The sequence below is a fragment of the Lithobates pipiens genome, unplaced genomic scaffold (genome assembly GCF_037356315.1).
Source record: "Lithobates pipiens isolate NorthernLeopardFrog02 unplaced genomic scaffold, aLitPip1_a1.2 Scaffold_23, whole genome shotgun sequence".
In the NCBI taxonomy this organism is placed as follows: Eukaryota; Metazoa; Chordata; class Amphibia; order Anura; family Ranidae; genus Lithobates; species Lithobates pipiens.
The window spans coordinates 253,117,253-253,140,077 of NW_027507785.1; the positions used below are offsets into that span (position 1 = coordinate 253,117,253).

General features: G+C 39.0%; 1 protein-coding gene across 12 annotated transcripts in view; it reads left to right on the forward strand.

Moving 5' to 3' along the window:
- PBX1 (PBX homeobox 1) overlaps positions 1 to 20,430 on the forward strand; it is a 205,490-nt gene extending 185,060 nt beyond the window's left edge. For 3 of the 12 annotated variants that reach the window (XM_077453035.1, XM_077453028.1, XM_077453029.1), the window contains 5 exons: positions 3,601 to 3,672; positions 9,035 to 9,147; positions 11,089 to 11,142; positions 12,743 to 12,832; positions 18,111 to 20,430. In XM_077453035.1, coding sequence (XP_077309161.1) covers positions 3,601 to 3,672; positions 9,035 to 9,147; positions 11,089 to 11,142; positions 12,743 to 12,832; positions 18,111 to 18,203 — 422 coding nt within the window. In that variant the 3' untranslated portion in view covers positions 18,204 to 20,430. The remainder of the gene's footprint in view (positions 1 to 3,600; positions 3,673 to 9,034; positions 9,148 to 11,088; positions 11,143 to 12,742; positions 12,833 to 18,110) is intronic. The other 9 variants (XM_077453038.1, XM_077453032.1, XM_077453034.1 and 6 more) reach the window with 4 other exon arrangements.
- Positions 20,431 to 22,825: the final 2,395 nt, after the last annotated feature.

The following is a 22,825-nucleotide window of genomic DNA, read 5'->3' on the forward strand; positions in this document are numbered from 1 at the left end:
ATAGCTAAAAAATTAAGTGTGAGGAAACACCTCCAAAGTGCGGGACTTGGAAGATTTCCTCTATATTCCTGTTCTGGTGTTAACCCAAAATTTTGGATTTTCTTTTACTTTTACATTCACTTTTGATGATGATGATAAACAGGACAAACAGAGGAGAAACCTGACAATAGTCCTAATCCCTCTCCATTCTATCCAGACTTTAGTGGCACTTTAACTATGGCATGGAAGTGTGACCACACAGAAGTTCTATTTTAATATTTCCTTGTGTTTTCTCGAACATAATCTCAAAAGTGGAAGTACATGTGTTCATAAGGCAAACTTTTTTTTTTTTTTTTTTTTTTGAGAATTCCCCTTAATTCCTTACACATTTCCTGTTGTGTCACTGGGCAATATGAGATCTTGCCTGCAGGGCACAAACAGCGTAAATATCCCACTGGTGCTTTTAATCCTTCCCTACTGTATCCAAAACTAATAGAAAAGAAAGAGTTTTGCCTATACATTCACATTGAGGAGCAACTTCAAAAAATGTTTTAGAGAGGGGTTGGGTTGCTGTAGAAAATATGCGCTTCAATATGAAAACTTTGTTTCAGTTAAGGGTTTTCGTTAAAGATCGATCTTTACTATCCTTTGCTCCATTCTCACTAAGGTCTTTTTTATTCTTCTTTATCCATTCCCATGAAGATCTTTTGAAGCTGAACGCATGGCGTGATTATTGTTGCATAGTTACTTTGATCTAGCTTTGATGAATGTAAGTATACTTCTTCCATACCTGTGGAACAACAGTAAAAGCAGAGAATTATTGTAGTAAACTCTACTACAGCGATCACTGCGGCCTTCTGGATCCTGTTCCCAGTGGCTGTCCTACTCCATAGTGTACAACGCTCGCTCGGCACAGCCACATTCACTGAATGCATTGCATTGTTCTCAGTGAATAAAATACTTTCTATAATTGGATGAGGTGGAGGTCGGGATGTCACCACCCCATTGATGTTCAACTAGTCAAAATGGCAGTCACTCCTCACATAACACAGAGGACCATAGTGATCACTGTAGTAGCCCCCCAACTACAATTATTCGCTTCCACAGAGATCCCACAGGTATGGAATATGTATAGTGACATTGGTCCAAGCTGGCTCCAATGTAACTGCAATAAAAGCCATACCTAGCGTTTAACTTTCATATCAGTTTATTTAATTCTGCCTCCAGATTTATTGATGGTTAAATACCAAAGAAGGTGCTAGTTCCTTCATTGTCATGGACTCTTCTGTGCTTCCTAAAACGATTTCTTCTATTACTATGAAAATCTGTGTTGTCCATTGATCATGCACCATTCACAAGATGGGTTAGTGGAAGACAATGTTGGGAATTAAAACTATGAAAAGTTCTATAGAAGAAAATGTGTAGGGTTTTCAAAAATGATCCCCCTTGTCACATCTTAAAGTAGAACTGTTCCACTTCTGTTGCAGTAAAGTAGAAGTTTGCATAGCATAATTGCATGTCAGGGCATGCTCCCCATGTTTATTCTCTAGCGCGGACAGATCAAGGTTGTTCCTTGCTGTACTTTGCTGCTCCGCCTGCCTCTATAGTCTCTTAGTTTGCTCCCAAGGATCCAGTTTCTACTCTTCAGTCATTTGATGGCCACAAATTATGTAATTCCCATGCATAACTGCAGGAGTTGCATCATTCTGGCTTCATTCTCAGAAATGTACTGATGCCTGGAATGCATCGGCAATGTGCACTTTGTGCACCGCACCATGTATACACAATATTTTATTAACCTTGATGGGAGACAGTTGATATTATTTTTTCCTTTTATTTTTTTATAAGAGAAATGAATAAGCTTTTATCTCCTAGTATTTTTAATGTGAATGATTTAGAGAAACGTAAGCTACTTAGTATGAGAATTATTTTCAAGTACAGTATGTTTCAGCGATACGTAGGTTAAGTATTTAGGGCAAATTGATTGGGTTTCCCCAAACATGTCAATGGTTAAGACAAAGGTGCACGTTCCAGATTTCCATGTTATCCCTCACCATTACTGAGCCAATATTTCATGTTTTCATCAACATGAGTTTGGAGTGTCACAGATTATAGGCATTTAAAAGGTGCCTTCTAAACACTTGGCAGTGCTGTATATAAATCCTGCATAATAACGTACATACACTTTTTTTTTTTTTTTTTTTCCAGTTGGGGTCCATGACCTTACAGATCAGCAATAATTTAATTTTATTCTACCTTTTAGAAAATGTCTTGTTTCCAAAAGGAGATAGTAATCCTGGACAGGTAGTATAGTATCCTGGATGGTTTTAGGTCTGCAAATAAAGCAAATGAGCTTTTTATGTATTTTATTTCCTAAAATGTGAATTTAGTTATCAGTATATACGGTGTGTTTCGACATTGGTAGGTCAGTCACTTTTGCATGAAAACAAGGTATAAGCTGAAATTCACAAAGCTTATAATAAGAGCAGCAACATGGAAGCACTTTCCCATACCAGTCAATCAGAATCAAATTGATTCCCCTCCTTTAATGAGAGTGCCACAAGGAAGCACATGGCATACTTTTCCCCTCTAGTTCATGCTACCGTGTGTTTAGTTGCAACATACATGGACTGTAGTGCTAGTGGCTGCTATTCAACATTGCTTATGAAGGTCCGCAAGAGAAATGGCTACACCTTTGTTTACAAAACCTTACAAACCCATAGTTCGTAACTGGCTCAAGTTTAAGCTGTATATGGCCAGCCTATGAGTAGCCAGGGTTTGCTAGATGAATCGCTAAGGCAAGCAAACCGAAGATTGCTAAAATTTTGTACGATTTCTGCCAATTAGGCTGACTTTGTGGTGCTGGTAGCCCTGCAAACACCAGCCAGCTTAACAAATGTTGATTAAAAAACTGACTATAAGCTGATTAACGCAGTCATAGTTTTGGCAGCATCACTGTATTCAGGCAGCAAAAGCTTCTTAATTACAATAGATGGCAGTGGAGATTCCTCCATCCATGCTGTTTTTAGTGTGGGTTGAATGTGAGAAAATGAAATGGTGTATGTCTTAAAAATACTGGGCTGCTGTCTGTAGCCACAGCAAATGCTCCGTTATTCACTCTGGTTGGAAAAAACAAACAAAGGAATTCTCAGTCTTGGTGTAAAATACGTACCGCATTTATCAGTTTTATATCTGAATGTCTAGTCAAACCGCAGTAGTCCCCTGGTAAAAGCAGAGCCCCTGGGAGTTGATGACGTAAGGACGAATATCTAGGCACAGACAAATTTTTATGTGCATCCATAGGCCATATTGTACTGCCCATCTCTTTACCAAGTTCTTTATATTTTGTATATTATGAATGTGTATATGTTACATGACATGTAATTTTATAGTTGCATTTCTTTCTTGTTCAAACCTTTAGTTAAAAAAATAACAGGATACTTCTGTAAGAGGCAGTCTGAGGACTACACAAGGTTTATGCATTGTCATTTGATCAATCGGTGTGCAGTTGTACACGTTGCTCACTAACCCTGCAGTTAAATGCTTTTTCATTCATATGCCAATGCCGAGCTCAGGGCTGATATCCTTGAAATTGCTGGTTTTGTGTTGTGTTTCATTCAGGGAACAAACAGACGGAACGCGGGGCAGTTCAACCACAAAACAAAGTGCAGTTCCTGTCGCCACAGAACCTCGGTTAGTACGCATGGTCTTCAGGACACGTGCACGTCAGTTTGGTTTTAGTTTTGTGGCTATTTTGTGGTTTTCACCGTTGGTGTTAACATTTTATTTTGGGTGCTTATCTATATTTTCATCCATTTCTGTCAGTTCATGGTTCAGTTTGGAGGATGCTGAATTAAAAGGTAGACTGTACCAAAAGTAATATAAATATACAAAAATAAACAGGTAATTGATGAGATTTTGGCAATTTATCCCAGAGATGCAACCATAATACTATTGCTGTTTATATTACAAATCACCAGAACAGATTTTCGAAACTCTTTAACAGAATCTGAGGGTTTGTCCAGTGACGTAAAATTTTTGAGTTGTGTACTTGGTTTGCTTAAATGTCTCCCATCACAATGTAAATAAGAGCAACATGGGCAGAGGCCATTTTTTACGAGCCTTTTATGGTGTATTTTGTGATCGTGGCTGGTTTATCATACTGTAGGTAAAAGTATTATCCACGGGAGACATTTTAAAGGGGGGGGTTCTTTTCACAGTTGTAAATTTTTCTCAGTTCCTGCTTAGCTGGTTCTTGAACAGTTGCCTCCATAATGTAGTGGACAAGCTTTATTTTCTTATGAGTATTCCCCTAGGCATTAGCTGTTTACCAGGATTGGGAGAAAATCTGAAATCTGTGGGGTAAAACAATGTTGATTGGCCAGCAAAAATTTTTTTCCCAGTCTAGAAAGCCTGTTCCAATTATTCCCCCATATATGTGGCATTGGCAGCATCTGCCAACACAATTTATTCTCACCTTCAATAGAAATACCCAAAGCTTTCAACTAAGTTCTTGTTTGTGACGGCACAGTATTTGGATTGTATTTGCAAGGGCAACAGCTTTCCAATGTCAAATGTCCAATTTTATTTTATTTTTTATTTTTTTTAGTCCACATGCACAATGCACCCTGCTGTGAGAACATTAAACTTGCAGTAAAGAAGTAGGAATTCACACTTGTGTGCTTTAATTCTTTGACACCACTGTCACTCTTTTGGCTATAGTCAAGGAACCTAATACATACTGGTTTTATACATACATATTTTTGGTCTTGGCATCTAATCTTCATTTATCTCTGATCATAAGAGTTTATAGAATAGAAGAGTTCAGTCAGCTAAAAACTGAAAATTAACTAGAAGACAAGTCCTAAGTCAGTGATGGCAAACCTTGGCACCCCAGATGTTTTGGAACTACATTTCCCATGATGCTCAATTACACTGCAGAGTGTATGAGCATCATGGGAAATGTAGTTCTAAAACATCTGGGGTGCCAAGGTTCGTCATCGCTGTCCTAAGTTATGTAAGCGCATATCTGCTTACATTTGGCCACCCATAGGCATACATTGCTCAGTTTTTGATCCTTACGGGAAAGCCTGTGTGAAAGGAGCCTAAACCTATTTGAACTGGGAGCTAATAATACCCCATAAAACATACCATATGCAATTTTTAGTAAAGTTTGAATGAAAAATGTGAGCCGCCAGCTCCAAAGTCCATGCGAATTACTTTATTAATACATGACAGTGAGTAAAAAAAGGGAGGGCTTATGCATATCGGCAGAAAGCCTTGGTCACAGCTCCTATGCAATTTTTTGTAAAACTGGATTGTTTTGTTTCCTACTACTTAATCTTTTCCAAAAGCTGTTAATTTTGAGAAATTGTAACCGATGATGCATAGGTACATAAAATATTAAATACTATTTTTGGTTAATGTTGAGCAGTTAAATTTAAAAGTTCCTTTTAGGAAAAAAGCACTCATTCCCAAACCAATTTTATACACTTCCCTTTAAAATCCACTTTGAGGATTTTAGTAAACATTGCAGGTTTTTACCCATTTTGTATTATGTTTAAACTGCGCCAGGGCAATCCATTAATAAAGCCCAACTCTGTTTAATGTCCATTTAAGTTAGTTTAGATCAAGCTAGCCTAAGCTATGTCCTGCACTAACAGGTACTCTTGCTAAGCATGCTATATTAACTGTATGTTGCCTCAAGTACATGCGGTATACAACACCGTGTTGCAGTAGTGGGAAGGGGACTTCCTGTCCCACACAAAGCTTCCTCTGATGAGTTGAGTTGTAGATGCTAACATCCTCTGCCCACCTCTCTGCATGAATACAAAGCTTCCTCTGATCAACTGAGTTGTAGATCCCAACATCCTCTGCCCACTTCTGCCTCGGCCAATCAGGTGAACTTTGTATTCATTTACAGCGGGAACACAGCACTGTATATAGCTAAGGCTACATACAGTTACAGTAGATACCGTACAGTTAATACAGCTCACCAAGCTAGTGTGCCTGTTAGTGCAGTAAATGGTTTATTTGGGCCATCTGGACCCAAGCAAACTACAATGTGTTTTTTAACAGACAATAAACTTGGATTTAGGTTTTACATTTTTCAGACTGCTTAGTGGTTTAAGTGAGAGTCTACCTGTTTAACTCACAGTCCATTATAGTAAGAGAAAATCTGAATTTTGGCATCCCTATGGAAGTGCAAAAGCCCTTTCAGGATATGAAATTTAGCTGCAATAAATCTGTGGGGTGAACTAGGGATACCTAAATTTGTTACCTTTAAAGCATGGGTGCTCAATCTGTTTCTCTCCATCTGTTGCGGAACTACAAGTCCCACAATGCCTCTGTCTTTGGAAGTCATGATTGTAACTGTCAGTGGCTTGCAATGCCTCCTGGGACTTGTAGTTCCACAACAGCTCAAGGGCCACAGGTTGAGCAACCCTTAAAGTATATCTAAAGCCCAAACTTCTACAGGGCGAGAAGTGAAGAGAGAAGTACCTGGTGGGACACACATGGCAAAAATTAGTGATATTACCATTCCCTACTCTTTCTAAAATTAAAAATGAGTTTGGCTTTAATTATACTTTAGGCTCTGTGCACACTTGAGGAAACGCAGTCAGCTAATTATATGAACAGGATGGTGTTCTCTTGGAGTGTTGTTTACAAGGCTGGTGTACAGTATGCTCCCATCAGTGCTGTGGTTGCAATAAAGTGACCTTTTTAATTTTTTGACAGCTTACAAAAATTATTGCTGTCTTCAGGTTGAAATCGGAAAGTCATTTTTATTAACATTAAGGCTTCATGTACACGCGGCATTTTAAAACCTCTCCTGAACAATTTAATTTGACAGACAAATTGGTCAGATACTAGCCAACATTTAAAAATGTCTGTTCCGCGCTTAGAATCGTTTTTTGCATTGAAAATAGTAAAAAATGTATCACCATTACAAAACGTTTGTAAACGAAACACGGCTAAACACAAGTTACACACATTTACAAGCTGTAACAGGCATTTGGCGTTTTGCTTTCCAAAAAATGCTTCTAAACTCAACTGCCAAGAAACTACTAAAAACGTCCCTGTGTACATGTACTGATAAGATAACAGAGAAGTGTTCAGGAGCAGCTCAAAAAAAAAACCAACCCAAATGCTCCTAAACGTCAGTTTACCAGCAGCATTGTACATCAAGCCTTAAGGAAATTTTTAGGATAGAAATCGGGAGCTGCCATTTCTGATTGTATTTGAAAACGTCTGTTATCTGTATTGTTAAGTATGTGCATATTTGCTGTCCTGATGCCTGATATGTATATATTTGATCTAGATCAGTGACCCATCAAGTAGGGAAGGGATCAGAACAACAGCATTGAAGCTTGCACTTCTAAAACCAAGTCTGCAATGGCACCCCCATATTTCCATCCTGGCAGGTTTCCCTTTTAAACAATAAAATGGCTTGTGTCCCAAATCATTTTTTTTTTGTAAAAGCCAAGTGGAAGATGGCTACCTAATGACTATAGTTAAACATGTCCATTTGATTGTGTTGATTTTGTGTACTTGGGGCTGTCATTAGCCAAACTGTGTAACTGGAAATCCATACATGCGTTTTTCAGTAACCCAATGGCTTTTTTTTTTCTCTTTGTTACTGACTGTTTTCTAAAGGACACTTTGAGAGTTTTTTAACTTGTAAGAACCATGTAAATTTACATCTAAAGACCTTATTAAAGGAAAAAATAAACTTTAAAATTTTGTGTACATAAAATTGTGTATTTTTTTTATAACCATTCTGTTTAGAAGTATTGGCTGTGTTATGTGGACTTAGAATGTGTATATATATGTAATCCAGATGGAGCCGGTCAGTTGAATCTGGGAGTCAGGGTACTTGTAAAAAAAAAATTGCCCACAGCAGCAGTAGCATTGCGAACATATTAATCTTGGTATTCATAGATAATGTATCTGGTAGAAAATCTGCTTATTTATTACACATTTAATACATTTAAATGGATCAGAACTGAGGTTTAATGACTTGTCATAGATTTGTGTTTTTTTGGTTGTTTTTCCTTTTTTTTTAACCCATGGTGAACTAACATGTTCTTGATATGCCATTATATGGACCTTGGTGCAGAAGCCTCGTACATTGCAGTATTTTACAATGTAAAACTGCAAAAAACTATTAGTCTATCTACAAAAAAAAGCCCAAACCTGCCCACCTATATTTGTATAGAATTGAAATTACCAATATGTTTGTTATATTCTGCCTCTAAAACAAATGTTTCTGCACAAGAGTATGGACAGTTGGGTGATGGCCACAAAAAAATTAAAATTTATTAGACTGCACTATGTGCATGCTTAGTAGTTTACTTTTGGTATTTTAGGATGAATTTACTTGTCTGTGTAGATACAGGACTGTTTGCCACATATTTTCCCCTATCCTTAATACAGGATCAGCATAAACTTTGGTGCTGACCTTTAGATTGAGTGGCATTCTTCATTGTATAGTCTTGGCAAAACTAAATGATCCATTGAAAACCTCTTTTGTGCCAATCTTTTAAAACATGATAGCTTGTTGATTATAAGAGTTTAACTCTTACTTTTAGAGTAAAAATGATAAGTTAAGTGTATTCTTTTAAATGATAATAGTAGTGTCCTCTATGGTGACCTTGCCGAGTATGAGTTCAGTCTCCTGTAACCGACTAATTAACAAATGGCCACGTGGGTGACTTCAGTTCTGGTGCTGAAATAAAATTACTTCCTCCATTTTGATGCAAATTCAGTGAACAAATCCTTCATACCTAACATAGCCTAGAGCATTCAGTCGGAGAATAACTAATCCTCCTTGTACTAAATATGGTCTGCATTCACCTGTTGCTCTCTCCTCCCATGTTATGTAACTTTTCCTCATACTGTTTTTCTTTTACTTACCTTTTTATACTAACTTGTTTCTCGTAACCTCCTTCCACCTTCCTGTTTCACCCCAAACTGTGCATGTCAAACCTCTTTTCTCCGGGGGTTTGAACTTCCTTCTTTCTATGATTCAGGTGCCTCACTCTTTCCTTTCCAGGTTCCTCCAGTTCTTTTAACATGTCAAACTCTGGAGATTTGTTCATGAGCGTGCAGTCTCTCAATGGAGATTCTTACCAAGGTGCCCAGGTTGGAGCCAACGTACAGTCACAGGTAGGGATCGTCCAATGATTTGCCAATTGGAAAAAGGCATTGGTCAGATGCTCATGAGAGGAGTATGGTGGTAGATATGTTTATATTATTGGAAGGTCTTGAACATTTTCACACAAATTGAAAAAAATGGTTGGCTGACTGGTAGGGTTTTTCCCTTTTCTCTTCACTGGTCTTGGATTTCACTGACTGGCTCCTGAATTGTCTACTATTTGTCCACTCCAAGGGGAACTTCTAATATTAGTATAAACAGCTTTCTCATACGCACAATGAAGGTGGTGGTGTGTCATTATTACCAGAACTTGTTAGTTTCGCAGCCAAAATGGATTGGTTGTTGGAAACAGTCAGTTGCTGAGAAAGTTTGTGGAAAGGGCAACCATTAATAAAGTACTCACATTTACAAAAACTTGATTTTGCTTTCTTGGCTTAGTTGCAGAGCTTATTTCATATTTGTTAACATTGTTGGCATTCTTTGTATAAGAGATATATCCTATCCTTTTTGCTGTTTTAAAAAAAGGAGCGATCACAACCACAAATGTAACCAATGCAGTTGAGTGTATTGGGTAAAAAAATGATTGAGCTCACTGTAATGTTAGTGTTTTGCCCCTTTTCCTGCGCTCAGAGAAACGTCAGCTGTATAGTAGATATAGATATATATATATTATAGAAATTTGCATTGGTACGTAAGTTGCCATCATAGTACACTAATCTCTGCACCCTTTCTAAAGCATAAAAACAAAGTTGTTTGTCAAATTAAGACACCACCTAGTGCCTCTTCGAGGGCACATATGTGCTTTAACCTTTTTTCTGGCCTCTGCAATTGAAGCATAGTTAAACTCATTAAATCTGTTTGCTCCATAAAAAAAAAAATATATTCTTTTCTCCTTTTTCTATTCATTGTATTTCTTCTCTGAATGATACATGCCTTCCATGCTCTTCGAAATGGTTATTTTCTTTTACCACATATAAAAATATGGTAAACAATCATCTACAGAGTTCACAGAATAGTGATTTAATGCAAGTTCATAAATTATATAAAATCTACTGAGATTTTGATTGTATTTACCATTGTCCTTTGAAGGGCCATACTTTAGTTTAGTTTATTGTGATTACCATTTAATGCTGTAAAGGCATTTAATAACATTAGTAGGCAAGAAATAACGAATGCGGAGACATGGTTAAATAGTCATAATATATATCCAATGTTAAAGGAGGTCAGGTGTCTAGACTTTATTAAAGCTGAACTCTAGGCAAACGGTTAAAAATAAATAAATATATATATATATATCATTTATTTAGCATATAGTTAGTGATGTTTTACCTGCCAAACAGGTAGGTTACACAGCACACAGATCTGTCTGGCAGGGAAAGAGACAGAATTTTTCTCTAATGTAGCTCAGTAACAGTTAAGCCAGCCTTAGATGTATTGAAATTCCATCGGTTCAGCAGGGACTGGCCAAATTGCAATCCATTTGTGGACAGGCTGGTTGTACAGAAGTCAATTTACTGATTGAGTTCTGTACAACCAGCCTGTTAGCAAATTTTCTCATGATCAGCGCTGCTGCCCAGCCGGCAGTGCTGATCAGTGTATTCTGGCAGCAGGGAAGTCTCCCCACTGTCAGAATTCAATAGCTCAGCGAGAGTGATTCCCCCATCCACATTAAGTGTGTGTATGGGGCAATCGAGTAATGTTGTGGTGGTTTTTTTTTTATTATTATTATTAAATCTGCTGGTGTAATGAGATTTATTATAAAAAATAATTACTCATCTATCGCCAGCCTTATAGTTCTCCCCCACCCCCCAACCATTTGTTTGCATAGTAAAAGGAGAAACAGTAGACTGATGAGCTCATCTCCCTGTCACTTTGCTCTCTCCTCCTATTGGAATGCTCCTTACACTTCAGCTCAACTGATTTCCTCCTTTTGTTACTTCTCCCTCTTGCAGCCTGAATTCTGCAGTACAGGGACTGCAAGGGGCTTGACACCAAGTCAAATTCAGGTACTTAAACTTTTTGCATTTAAAAAAAAAATACATCTACAGCCAAACCACACTTTTGCTTTGCAATGCATTGAGGTAGCTAAAGTTAACACACATTATGTGTATTAGCATGTTGTGTTGCCATTCATTTTAGGCAATGGCCTAACGCTTTAGGCCTCTTTCACACGATCGGCCCACTCGGATCAGCCTGCCTGTTTTTCAGGCGGATCCGAGCGGGCCACCCATTGACTTCTATGGGCAGGAAGATGTCAGTGAAGATGTGTCCGCTGTCACCTGCCCGCCATCCGCTTCGACAAAATCCACTCAAAATGGACAGATGGCTATACATTCGCCACCCTCCTAGCGGATCGGATGAAAATGGGCAGGCTATCCATTTTCATCTGATCTCCCCATAGAGAACAGCGGGGCTCTGACAGGTCCTTCCCTGCACAGTGAACAGAGATGGTCCTGTCATCCGCCTGCTCAGCGGGAATCAGTGGAGCAATCCCCTGCTGAACTAGCAGTGTTCATTCAGCGGCTCCGCCTTGTGTGAAAGGGGTCTTAGGCAGCACAGCTTACATGCACATGTGTTACAGCGCACTATTGTATTGGAAAAATTTCAGCAAATGTATGTTTTATGGGTCATTATAGTGCATTGGAAACCCATTCAAAATGAATTGGCTGCCTTACCACAATGAGCGGTATCATGCGACTTAATTTAATGCACAAGAGCGACTAAGTGTGAGCGGACGTTTCAGCATATGTTAATACAGGGCTGCTTTTGGTTCTGATTTTATATCTGCAGGGAGTTCAGCTTTAATGTAATAAAGACAATACTTTAAAGGAACTTACAAAATTGTTGTTTCGCATCAGCATTATATAGCCTTTGGGGCAAACGAGGTTATTTTTTTTTATGTGTCTAAACCCAGATCATTCACTGCCTGTTGAAGTAACAGATAACACTAGTAGCAGATCTGTCCATAGATGCTTTATATTGCACTTTAGCGGAGTTCTATAATCTAGATCAGTTGGGCTCATTGAATCTTATGGGGAAAAGCTGAGCATTGTTCATCAGCAATTATAGTGAACACCTAACAGAAAGTAATAGGAATTTTGACTAATGCTCTGTTTAGTGTTCCTTAAATGTTCAGTGTTGGCTGAACTGCTATGAATAATAATGGTGATTTCTGTCAAAGTGGTGGCTGCTGTAGGCTGCTGAAGGTTAACTTTATTTGCTTATTCCATTACTGCAATTCCATGATTTTTATTCTTTTCTTCCCCATGTTCCCATATGCTAGATCTACAAGAGTTTTTTCATTGTTAAGGTTTTACCTTACCATTTCTAGGCTATATTTGTAGTGATGCCGTCACTTTACTTCCCATTAATGCTTTCTCCTTCATCAATTTATGCCTCAAAGCATTCCTCATTTTTGTTTTCTTTTACCGTAATGTGAAGTGTTTTATCACCATCCATTCTGTTTGTTGTATTTTGGATTTGAGTGTTTTGGTCTCCCCTACTGCTGTTACCCTTTGTCCTTGTATGTCTGAATGTATTGTGACTCCCAGCCTCAACTCTTATCAAAGAACACTGTCCTCACCATTATTACTGTCTGTCTTCCAGGTGGATACCCTTCGCCATGTTATCAGTCAGACAGGCGGATACAGTGAGACTCTGACAGCAAATCAGATGTACAGTCCGCAGGGCATCAGTGTAAGCAAAGAAACCTCTTGTTTCCTTTCTGTTTTTCCCAATTATTTCAGGTCCACGGGGGCCTTGACTGCCACATTGCACACACTCCTCTCCCTTTCATGGCCACCTATTTTTCTTTGTGCCGGTGACGCCAGCGGCCAGAACTCTACCCACAAATGATGCGCTATGCAGGCAGCTGGAGCCCAAGCCTGTCACTGACAATCAGCTTCCTTGTGCCACCTGCGGCCACTTACAGTCAGCTGAGGGAAACAGCCAAACAGGTGACACATAGCATGGCCACAGCAGTGCAAACATGGAATCCATCTGGGTTAACCCATTAAACGTCACTCTGTTATCTCCATGCATATGAATAGACTAATTACAGTAGCAACACTTGCTTGGCCCAATGTCAGATGTACTGACTTTGTATTTCCCTTACATGCTTTTATATATTAAGCGCTGACGATATATATGTTATTTTCCCTAACCTATTCTACAACACATCCATGTCGCAGCTCTGTATCCGCACATACATAGAAATATTTGTGTGTTTGTTGGAGGGCGACAGAAAGGAGCAAATATTCCTGGCAGTGCTCGCGGCTGGGAATGACATGTAAATTCATAGCGACAAGCCGTGTCGTATGGAGTGAAATCAATAAGACAGACACAGAGAGAGCGGCTGCAGATTTGGGACAGCAATCCAAATACATTTCTCAGATCAGCCATCCACCATCCAAAGGCCGTGACAGAGGGAGGGAGGAGGGGGAGATCTGACATAAACACAGAAATAACACAAGATGCACACAATGCCGCGGGAGGGGAGAGCCGCATGTTTACATAGGTAGACCATCATTTTATTATTTTCCCCACTTGCATTAGATAAAGAATAACTGTGTTAATTTACAATACATGTGATACACATGGACAAATGTACAAAGTAACAGAAATCCCTTTCCATTAGAGTTTGGGAGGCAGCCTGCTCAATGAGCAATTTGCTACGTCGTGTTAATTAAACGTTGATTGAGATTGTAGCTGATTTACATCTAAGGTTTCATAAAATGACTACCATCATTACAAAAAAAATGCCTTAGAAAATGAGTTTCTCAGCTTTTTGCTTTTGAAATGCAATTAGCGTTCATTTACCTTTCATTGATATTTGCATGTGTTAATGAGCGTACGCAGACATTTTAAAGTCCAGCTGAAATCTTGTCATGCATGGATGTGATGGCTGAAACCCCCTTAAATTGTGAAAAGAATATAATGTTCTATACCAGCCAGTCTAATATATCCTTTCAGCATCTAAATGAAGGTAGACTGAGGAGGTGTAATTTCTAACTGCCCACTGCACGTCATGGTGCGTGTCCTATGCCATCTGAATTCATACTGTACCCTTACACGTTTTGTGTAATCAAGCGTATCTAAGCCCAAGAACAGTCATATGTTGCAGTACCAGTCCAGAGATTTCATTTTTTTTTTCCTTTTATTTCCAACTGATGAGCCTACCAGTAACACATTTCCTGTCCTTGGGTAACGATGCTCAATCATTGTACTGGGCAGCATCCCTTCCTTCCTTCCTTTCTTTCGTACCTGCACCAGGGATGGAGGCACAGACCGTGTGGTTTATTTAAAGTCCCAAACTCCCCTCCCATTATTCTGGGCAGCATTGTTAGCCTAGACTGCTCTCCTGATGTGCACTACAAATACCGCCCCCCTCTCTTAATCACCATAACATAGGTGGAAGTATTCACAGGTTATAGGTAATTGAACAAGTAAGTGTTGAATTCGGTGCACAGAAAGCAACACGCACACTGGATTTTTAGCAGGATCAACAGGTATTTTTCTGTACTTTATGAAAATGTACAGCTTGAAAAAAATAACCATACTTAGTATAGACACCTGGTAAGCTGTGATATATGAAAAGTTGTTCTTGGGTTTAAATCTGTTTTATAGACTTAGGACTAAGCTTGACTAATAGTTTTCACTTAAAAAACATTATGGTAGACTAAAGTTGGCAGTACATGGGGGCAAACTGATCAAACTGTATGCTAGGCAAACTTCTCATTAATAGTGCATAAGCTTAGCCTGTCTTATCCTTGCTCATGCCTGCCTCATGAGCAAGATAAATAGAAAGTTGGATGAATATATACTGGATGTGGATGATTAAGGATGGTCACACATGGTGCGGATTTCATTCCTGCAACCACAGGGTGTAGGAAAGAAATCTACACGATTCCGCCATCAACACACAGTGCTGACAGAGGAATCCCTCCTGCCAAGCAATTGTCTGCTCCTGGTGGGGGAAGCTGTCCCTGCCGGGAGAAGACAGTAATTATTGCTAGTGGTTATAGCGGCCACTAACCATTATCGTAAGAAGGGGATCCTCGCTACCCTGACGGGGTATGTTTAGGAGATTTAGTTTCAGGGATTTCTAAGCCTGGGAGCCATGAAGCAGCTATACTGGGGCTCAGAACGGGCGATCGCAGCCATGCAGATCAGTGGGACTAAGAGGGGCAAGATGGGGGCCCTGTGTAAGTTCACCTTACAGATTTTTCTGTAAAGGTGAACTTACCCTTTTAAGCTAGTTTTGCGATCCATGTAGATGACAAAGCTAAAGCAGTGATCTCAGTTTCTACGTAGTAGTTAAACAATACAGCTGGGTCCACAACCTGCCCCAGCATGCTAACAAAGGACATTGTCCTACTCATGAGGCCATCCCTCTGCTCTCACCTTTTTCCAAGTAGACCTTGCAAATTTTAAGTGTTGGAGTAACAGCACTAAATGATCCCATAGATCCTGATTGGCTTGTGGGGCTACTGTCTTGGTGCCCAGAAGATTATCAGAAACTAATCTACTGATAAGCTGTGGAGCATGCAAATTCAAGATCAAGTCGGCAATGGCAGCTTGCATATTTCTGTTTTGGCATGTTCCTTTCAATACCTAAAGCCAGATGCTTTTATGAGAAACAGACCCTGTAAACCATGGAATCTACAATTTTTTTTCTAAATTTATAAATGACCTATAATAACTTTCAATGCTTTTGACTAGTCGCTCCATCCCTTGCATCCCTAGTGTGCTCTTTGTTTGTTCACAATGACCCCACATAGCATGAAGTGTCATTTGTGTGCATTAAAGAGACGCTAAAGGGAAAGAAACAGATGATCCTGTGACATGGCAATTACAGTTGTGAGAGAGATGGGACGCAAGAGAGGAGGGGACAAGGCCAGGCCACTGTGATTATAGAGAGTGGCCGCCACTAAATGATAGGCTGGGAAATAAGAGGTTGCCAGGTTCTGCACAGAGGTGGATCCAGAAATTCAGTCGGTGTCCTTGAATCAAGAAATGTGCAGCATTAAGAGGCCTCACCTTTTCATACAGCTGCAAAAGAATTACAGAGCAAACTAGAACATTTTGTAGCCCTTGCAGACGGCAGTGAGACAGAAAATGGGAGATATGGAAAGCAGCTGATTTTTGGTGAAGTGAGTTACATTCATAATTTATGAATTCAATATTTTTTTATTTTAAGTCTCCAAGCGACCTACCATAAGTGTAAAATACAGAGTGCTGAGGTGATAGAAAGCACTACCTGTAAAAATGTGTCTGTTCAAGTCAATGGTGTCACACCACAACCACGAGCCAAACACTTTGCTCACATTTGCGGCACGTTAGATTCATTATAAGCTGCAGAGAAAACAAAAATAGGCCTTTGCCTCCTGAACGTATGACAGTGGCGTGAATCACTTTTCAGAGCACAGGCTAGTGTGAACATCAGGCTTTTTACAGTAAAGCAGGGTAAGCGAAAACAAGAAAAAGAAGCACGAGCTTCAGCAACAGAATCTTCCATCCAAATTCACAGCTCTGTAACTATAGTTCTTGTAGTCTTGCCCCCTCTTTTCGTTCAGGAAGACGCACTGCTCTCTCCTGCGTAGTACTATAAATTAAGACTTTTTAAGTTGGTGATTATTCCCACCAGAATATCTGATAGCTGAAACTTCCTGTTGTGAACATGCAATAGGACAGGATAGAAATGTGGGTGCTGTTTTTAAAGGTGCAGTCACAAGGCCTAATCATTGTCATACTAGGTAGCAAATCCAGGATCAGTATGACAACCTGCTTCTTTCATTGCAAAGTACTTTATCTTTCTGTTTTTTGTGACCAAAGTTAAGGTTCATATAGACAGGTGTTTTCTGCAGTATCTCGTCATTCTCAATGGGGTAATGTAGATGGCCATTAAGAAGCTGTGTTTGACCTGCTTTTGTGTTCCTTTTGAACCCAGCATATTTCATCTATTTGAAGCATAGAGTAAGAAGCAGGTTTGTTGTGTTTTCTTCTCAAATATTGCTATTTGCATCTGAACTTGTGCATTTTGATCAACTCTGTTTGGATGTATATGACTGAATTTTTATGAAAGACCTGCCCAAATCTCAAGACTTGCCCCTCCTGTACATGGACACATTTTGTGTTCCGGCCACTGTAGGCCATTGCCACTCTCCTTCAGAAATATGGAAAAATGTATCAGCCACATGCCACTCTTGGCTCCTCTTGCCAAATGTATTGTCAACAAAGTGACTGCATACAACAGTATCTCCACCTGGGAGCCAACGTTCCTCGATGCATTTTACCACACCTGACTTGCTCACAAGGTTAAGAGAAGTGGACTTATCTGTATCTTTTTTTACAATTGCAAAGATTGTTTCGTAAAGGTGCTTTTTTTTTTTTTTTTTTTTTTTTTTACAACGAACTAAACCCCCTTAACGCAATATTATCTATGGCCTGATATCACGCTGACCCCTTAAAATCCTGGGAACCAAGTGTTAGGAATACTGGATATTTTCAATTGGAACTGTGTGATGCTAAACAGCCCATAGGTGCGCTTGCTAGCCAACAGCCACCATTCTGGTACCTTGCAGTGTTGTCAGTTTGCTAGTGCGTTCTTGGTATAATATTTTGTGAAAATAATGCTCCAGCCAAATGTTTATTTTTGTTTTAGATAAAGTGCAAAAGGGTTAGAACTTCCATCAGAATTTGATTCAAATTATCATGAAAATGCTATTTTTTAATAACTGTAGAAGGGTCAGTACCTCTGCCAAGTTTTTATTTTCCATTTCTTTTGAGAAGAATTCTCTTGGCTTCTGGTCCCAGTGAAAACATTAGAAGCAAGAGGGGGAAAAAAAAAGTCTGGCATTAAACTGTATGGACAAAGCACTTTACAATATATTCTGAAAATTCTATTGTATAATCAAATTTGCTTGCCTTACTGTCCTGTTGCAAGACTAAACTATTGTTTTGCTTAATTTTGCAGGCTAATGGAGGGTGGCAGGATGCAGCCACTCCTTCGTCTGTGACTTCCCCTACGGAAGGACCTGGCAGTGTCCACTCTGATACCTCCAACTGAGCAGCCGGCTCCTGAATTTTCACTTTTGAAAGCCAGATTCCATCCCTTCCCTCTCACTCCAGATGGCCACTGTGGGAATGCAGCAAACACAATGACCTCTTTTGGCATACCCATTGGCAGCTCCCCACCCCTCCATTTTTTTAATCACCATCACTCCTCCTTTCATGACTAGATTTATGTCAGTGATTCACTTTTATATAGCCCACACCCATAATTGATTTTCCACATTCTAGGAATAGTTTCATGTGAGTAGCAGATTGCTACCAATACATATCAATCAATACTAAATAAAGAACTAATTTAAATATGGCTGTAGCTGTGTACAGAAACGGTCATATTTAAAAGAGCTAGTATGTCTAAAAATGTGATATTTATAAAGACTGTGCTGTTTTGATTTTTCATTTGGCTTATTACTGCACCCCTCATATACAATTAAGATGTAGCTAAGGGCCAAAAATGCATCTTGTGAACATCTTAGTTTAACTTTGCTTCCTACTGCAGTCCTTCTCCCACTGAATCATGGGACTGAGCCATGGATATTGCTATACCATTGATCTCTGATTTTCTACACAATATCCATTTACATTTGCCTGGTGTCTTCTCTGCTGAAGGAAACCTGTTTGCTCCTCTGCAAGTAGCCCTGAGAAACAATCTTGTGCTCGATAGGTAGACCATCATGAGGGAATGCTTGAAGGACACTGAAACTTTACCAGGCTTGACGGTTCCTGGATCTACTGCTGGTGAATTTTCCTTGTATCTGCAGACCCATTTCGAGTTTGGGTATGGATGGTTGTGTTCTCCAGACATTGGTTTGTCCTACAAGAAGCTCAGCATAGCTAAGACATCAGTACAGATTTCTATAGTCCTTGCCACCAAGTCACAGCTCCGTCCACTGTAACTGCCTACACAATTGGACTGCTACATTTTTCTAAAGACTTCTCTAACATGGCTCAAAGTAAACCACCGGTGTTGTATCAGGCCTTGACGTTTACTCCACACCATGTTCTGGAATGTCACCATGCTGCTTCATAACAATGCTACACATGCCTTTTCCCACTTTAGCATCAAGTATCTCTGCAAGAAAAGCGTGCGCTATTTCCAGATCAGTTCTGTTTCCGTCCAGATCACAGTTCTTCATGACAGCTCCAGCTCCACTAAGATTGGTCACCTGCAACTCACTTTTTTATAGATTTTTTTTTTTTTTTCCATCTCATGAGTTCAGATTTAGTTGAAAAAATAGCACCATACAGTGTTGCATTTATCGGACATCATTATGTCATTGAATAATCTCACTGTCTGGCAGATCTCCAAAGACACCCACATGCGGTGTCCCAAATCAACGTTTGATACCAAAAATCCGCATGTGCTCGCACAGAGGAAAGACGGACACAGAGGGAAGTGCTCAGCTTTATTAACATTCACCGCGGTTTCACATAACTTGTGTATCGTCGATTGTTATATTTGAGATAAACATTTGATGCTGGATGTTCTTGTATATTCTGAAGAAAACAAAGACACAAGATAAAAAAAAAAAGACATGAAACAGCCAAAAATTGTCCTGGGTTTAATAATGTTTATTACTAAAAGGAGATAAAAAAATATGAAAAAAATTGTCCTGTTGCAGAGATCACACCCGTTTAGCATGGAAATAGGTTGCTGATTTCTATTTTATGTCTTTCATATTTCTTGCTTAGTTTTAACACGAAAGAAAAAAAAAACAAAACTACCTACATGTGATTTATTTTATTCTTTTTAACACCGCGCGTTTGTGAGTTATAATGCAATGCTAGATAAATGTAGTTGGACACCTTTTTAGTTTTTTCATTTCTTTTTTTACTTTTTTTTATTTTTTTTTTCGTTTTTTTCTTTTTTCGTTTTTTTTCTAAAGGGTGGGAAATGTGGGCGGGCACAGGGTTGTGGGCAAATTTGAAGTGGTTACATGAGGAAAGGGTATGGGTATTTTCCCAATGACCCCTTTACAGCTGGGGGGGATTGCTAATATATATGCTGTATTTTCCCTCTAGCAGAAATGGGGTTAATTTAGCAGTCACAAAGACTCTGCAATATAAACCCACTTTTTGTACACTAAAGTTAAAAAAGCAAAATAAAAAAACAAAAAGTATGAAAAATGTTGGAAAAAAGCTGGAATAGTTAAACAATAGGTACATCATAAAATGTACATTTAATAACTTCTGAGAACCAGAAATAAATTCCTTTTTTTCCTGTTTTCAGCTCGTATTTGTTTCAAAGCACTTTGAATAATCTTATCAAAAGCTACTTATATTTTACAGCCCAAATGTACCTTCCACAAAAAATAGGTAGACTGTGGGTGCTAAAATATTAGAATTCTGCAGAGTCTCTTTTTTTTTTTTTTTATGGCTTTAAAGCACCTGTTGGAAAGTCTATGGCCAGACAGGAAGTTGAAAGGACTGCCGCTCTCTAAACAGTATTGCATACCCCTTGCTGAATCAGGGCTTGAGCTCTTAAACCTAGGTTCACACTAGTGCGGTGCAGGGAACCGCATGTGATTTGCACAGGATTTGCCCTGCATTCCAGTTCAAATTGCATGCAATTATTTGTCGTGCTGGAATCGTGTCGCATGGGTTCCAACACCCATGCGATCTGATTCTGCCAATCGCACTACATTTTGAGAACCATTTTTGGGGTGTCAAGTTAACATTGATAACTGTGACGTTTCACATGAACAGAGTGCGATTTGTGATGCGGTGCACAGGAATCGCTGTGAGTTCTGCACCTCGTCAGTGTGAACCGAGGCTCAGTGAGCAAAGCGCATACTTCTGATTGCTTGGCTTTACCTTTTGGCTCAGGAGGGGGTCTATCACTGCTTCTACACAGAGTGTGTAGTGGTCCTCTCTGCAGTCTCCTGTCAAGACTTTGCAACAGGTACTTAGATTATAGAATCTGTATAAAAAAGAAAAGCCATAAGACTGCATAATTTGTATTTTAAGCACCATGAATATATTAAGTTTTTGTAGAAGTTGGGCTTTAAAGAATTCTGTAAAGATTGTCAGTCTAGAGAAATCTAAATACAATGGACTGATATAATGTATGAAACATTAAAGAAGGGCCTGTGCTGTTGTTACCATAAGCAGTGAAAATGTAAATGTGTAAAAACTATGCTTAAATAATCCCAAATCTGCAAGCTTTCAGAGCACCGAGATCTAATTTCAGAAATGTATTTTTCTGAAGGAGGGGGGCTTCTGTATTTTTATTTTTTTTTGTAAATTGCTATTTTAATAGGATCTTACATACGGCTTGTGTCAATAACAATGGCTAACATGGTTTGCTTTCTTCAATGTATAATGCCCATAACAACCAGTCCTGTTTTACCTTAATTTTTTTTTTTGTACTTTCGAAATTCACATTTGCACACACCATTATGAATTAAAGAATGGCATGGATAGTGTACAATTTGAGATTATGCAGGACTATCTTCCCAAAGAAAAAAAAAATTCTATGAATGTGTCTTCTTGTGTGCCCCAGATATACAAATATGAATGTCTTACCACTGTCTAAAACTCAAACCCAATGTAATCTTGCCACAGAGTCTCTAAAGGTGACCATGCACATCAAACTTTGACGAATCAAAGTAAAAGCAATCGCAAACAAGCAACCAATTAAACTATTGAACAATGCAACATTTAACCTTGACTTGCCGGTGTCAAAATGAATTGAAATCTCACCAAGTTTCACTAGAAAGCAGGACCTGTGGTTTACAATTCTTATTAAATTTGATTTTTTATCGTAATGAATGCTAGTTTGTGTGTGGCCACCTTTACATCTAGAAAAAAGTACATGCCTGCCTACTTGTCCACAACTGTGCATCTTTCCAGTACCTGTTCACAAGTTCCCTGACAAAGGTGTTGACCAGTCCTTAAAGTGCACCTGTGCTCAGACTTTGGACAATGAAAGAGCTTAAGGCCTCATGCATGCTAGACGTTTTTACAGCTGCTTCTATGGGTGTTTAGAGGCAGGGAAAAAAACAAAACACCAAACGCCCCTCTGTTGGCTCTATGTTAGCTTATGTGTCTATGCAGACACAGGCTTTTAGCAGCATTTGGCAGAAGGTTTTAGAGGCAGAAAAAAAATATATTGCCAGTGCATCCAGGAGAAGCAGAGTTTGGACAGAAAAAAGCTGCTAAACATGGCTAAATACTAGTGCTTGAGCATTAATTAATTTCAATGGTCAGAATATAGTATTTATTCTGACCAATGAAGTGAATTAACGCCCAAGAGCTTGATGCCTGTAAAAGCTTGTATAAGCATCAGGCATTTTTTCTGCAAAAACGTTGCTGGCTTCTAAGAGTAAAAAAAAAAAAAAAGTCCTGTGTGCATAAGGTCTTAAACATTCTATCCCTGACACTAGCTGATTGAACTGTAAAGTAATTATTCCTCAAAGATCACAACAGACCCTAAAGTCTGGTTTCTTTCTCCAGGCTGCCATGATTTTGCTACAATAAAAAGTAATGGGAAAATAACTAAGATTTCACTGCTTCTGTTACGAACTCAAAGACCCATTTCTCCACAATACCTATAGAGGTGAATGAGGGCTTGTTTTGAAGTGCTTATTTTGACCAAGTGAACTTTGCTTTAAAGCTATA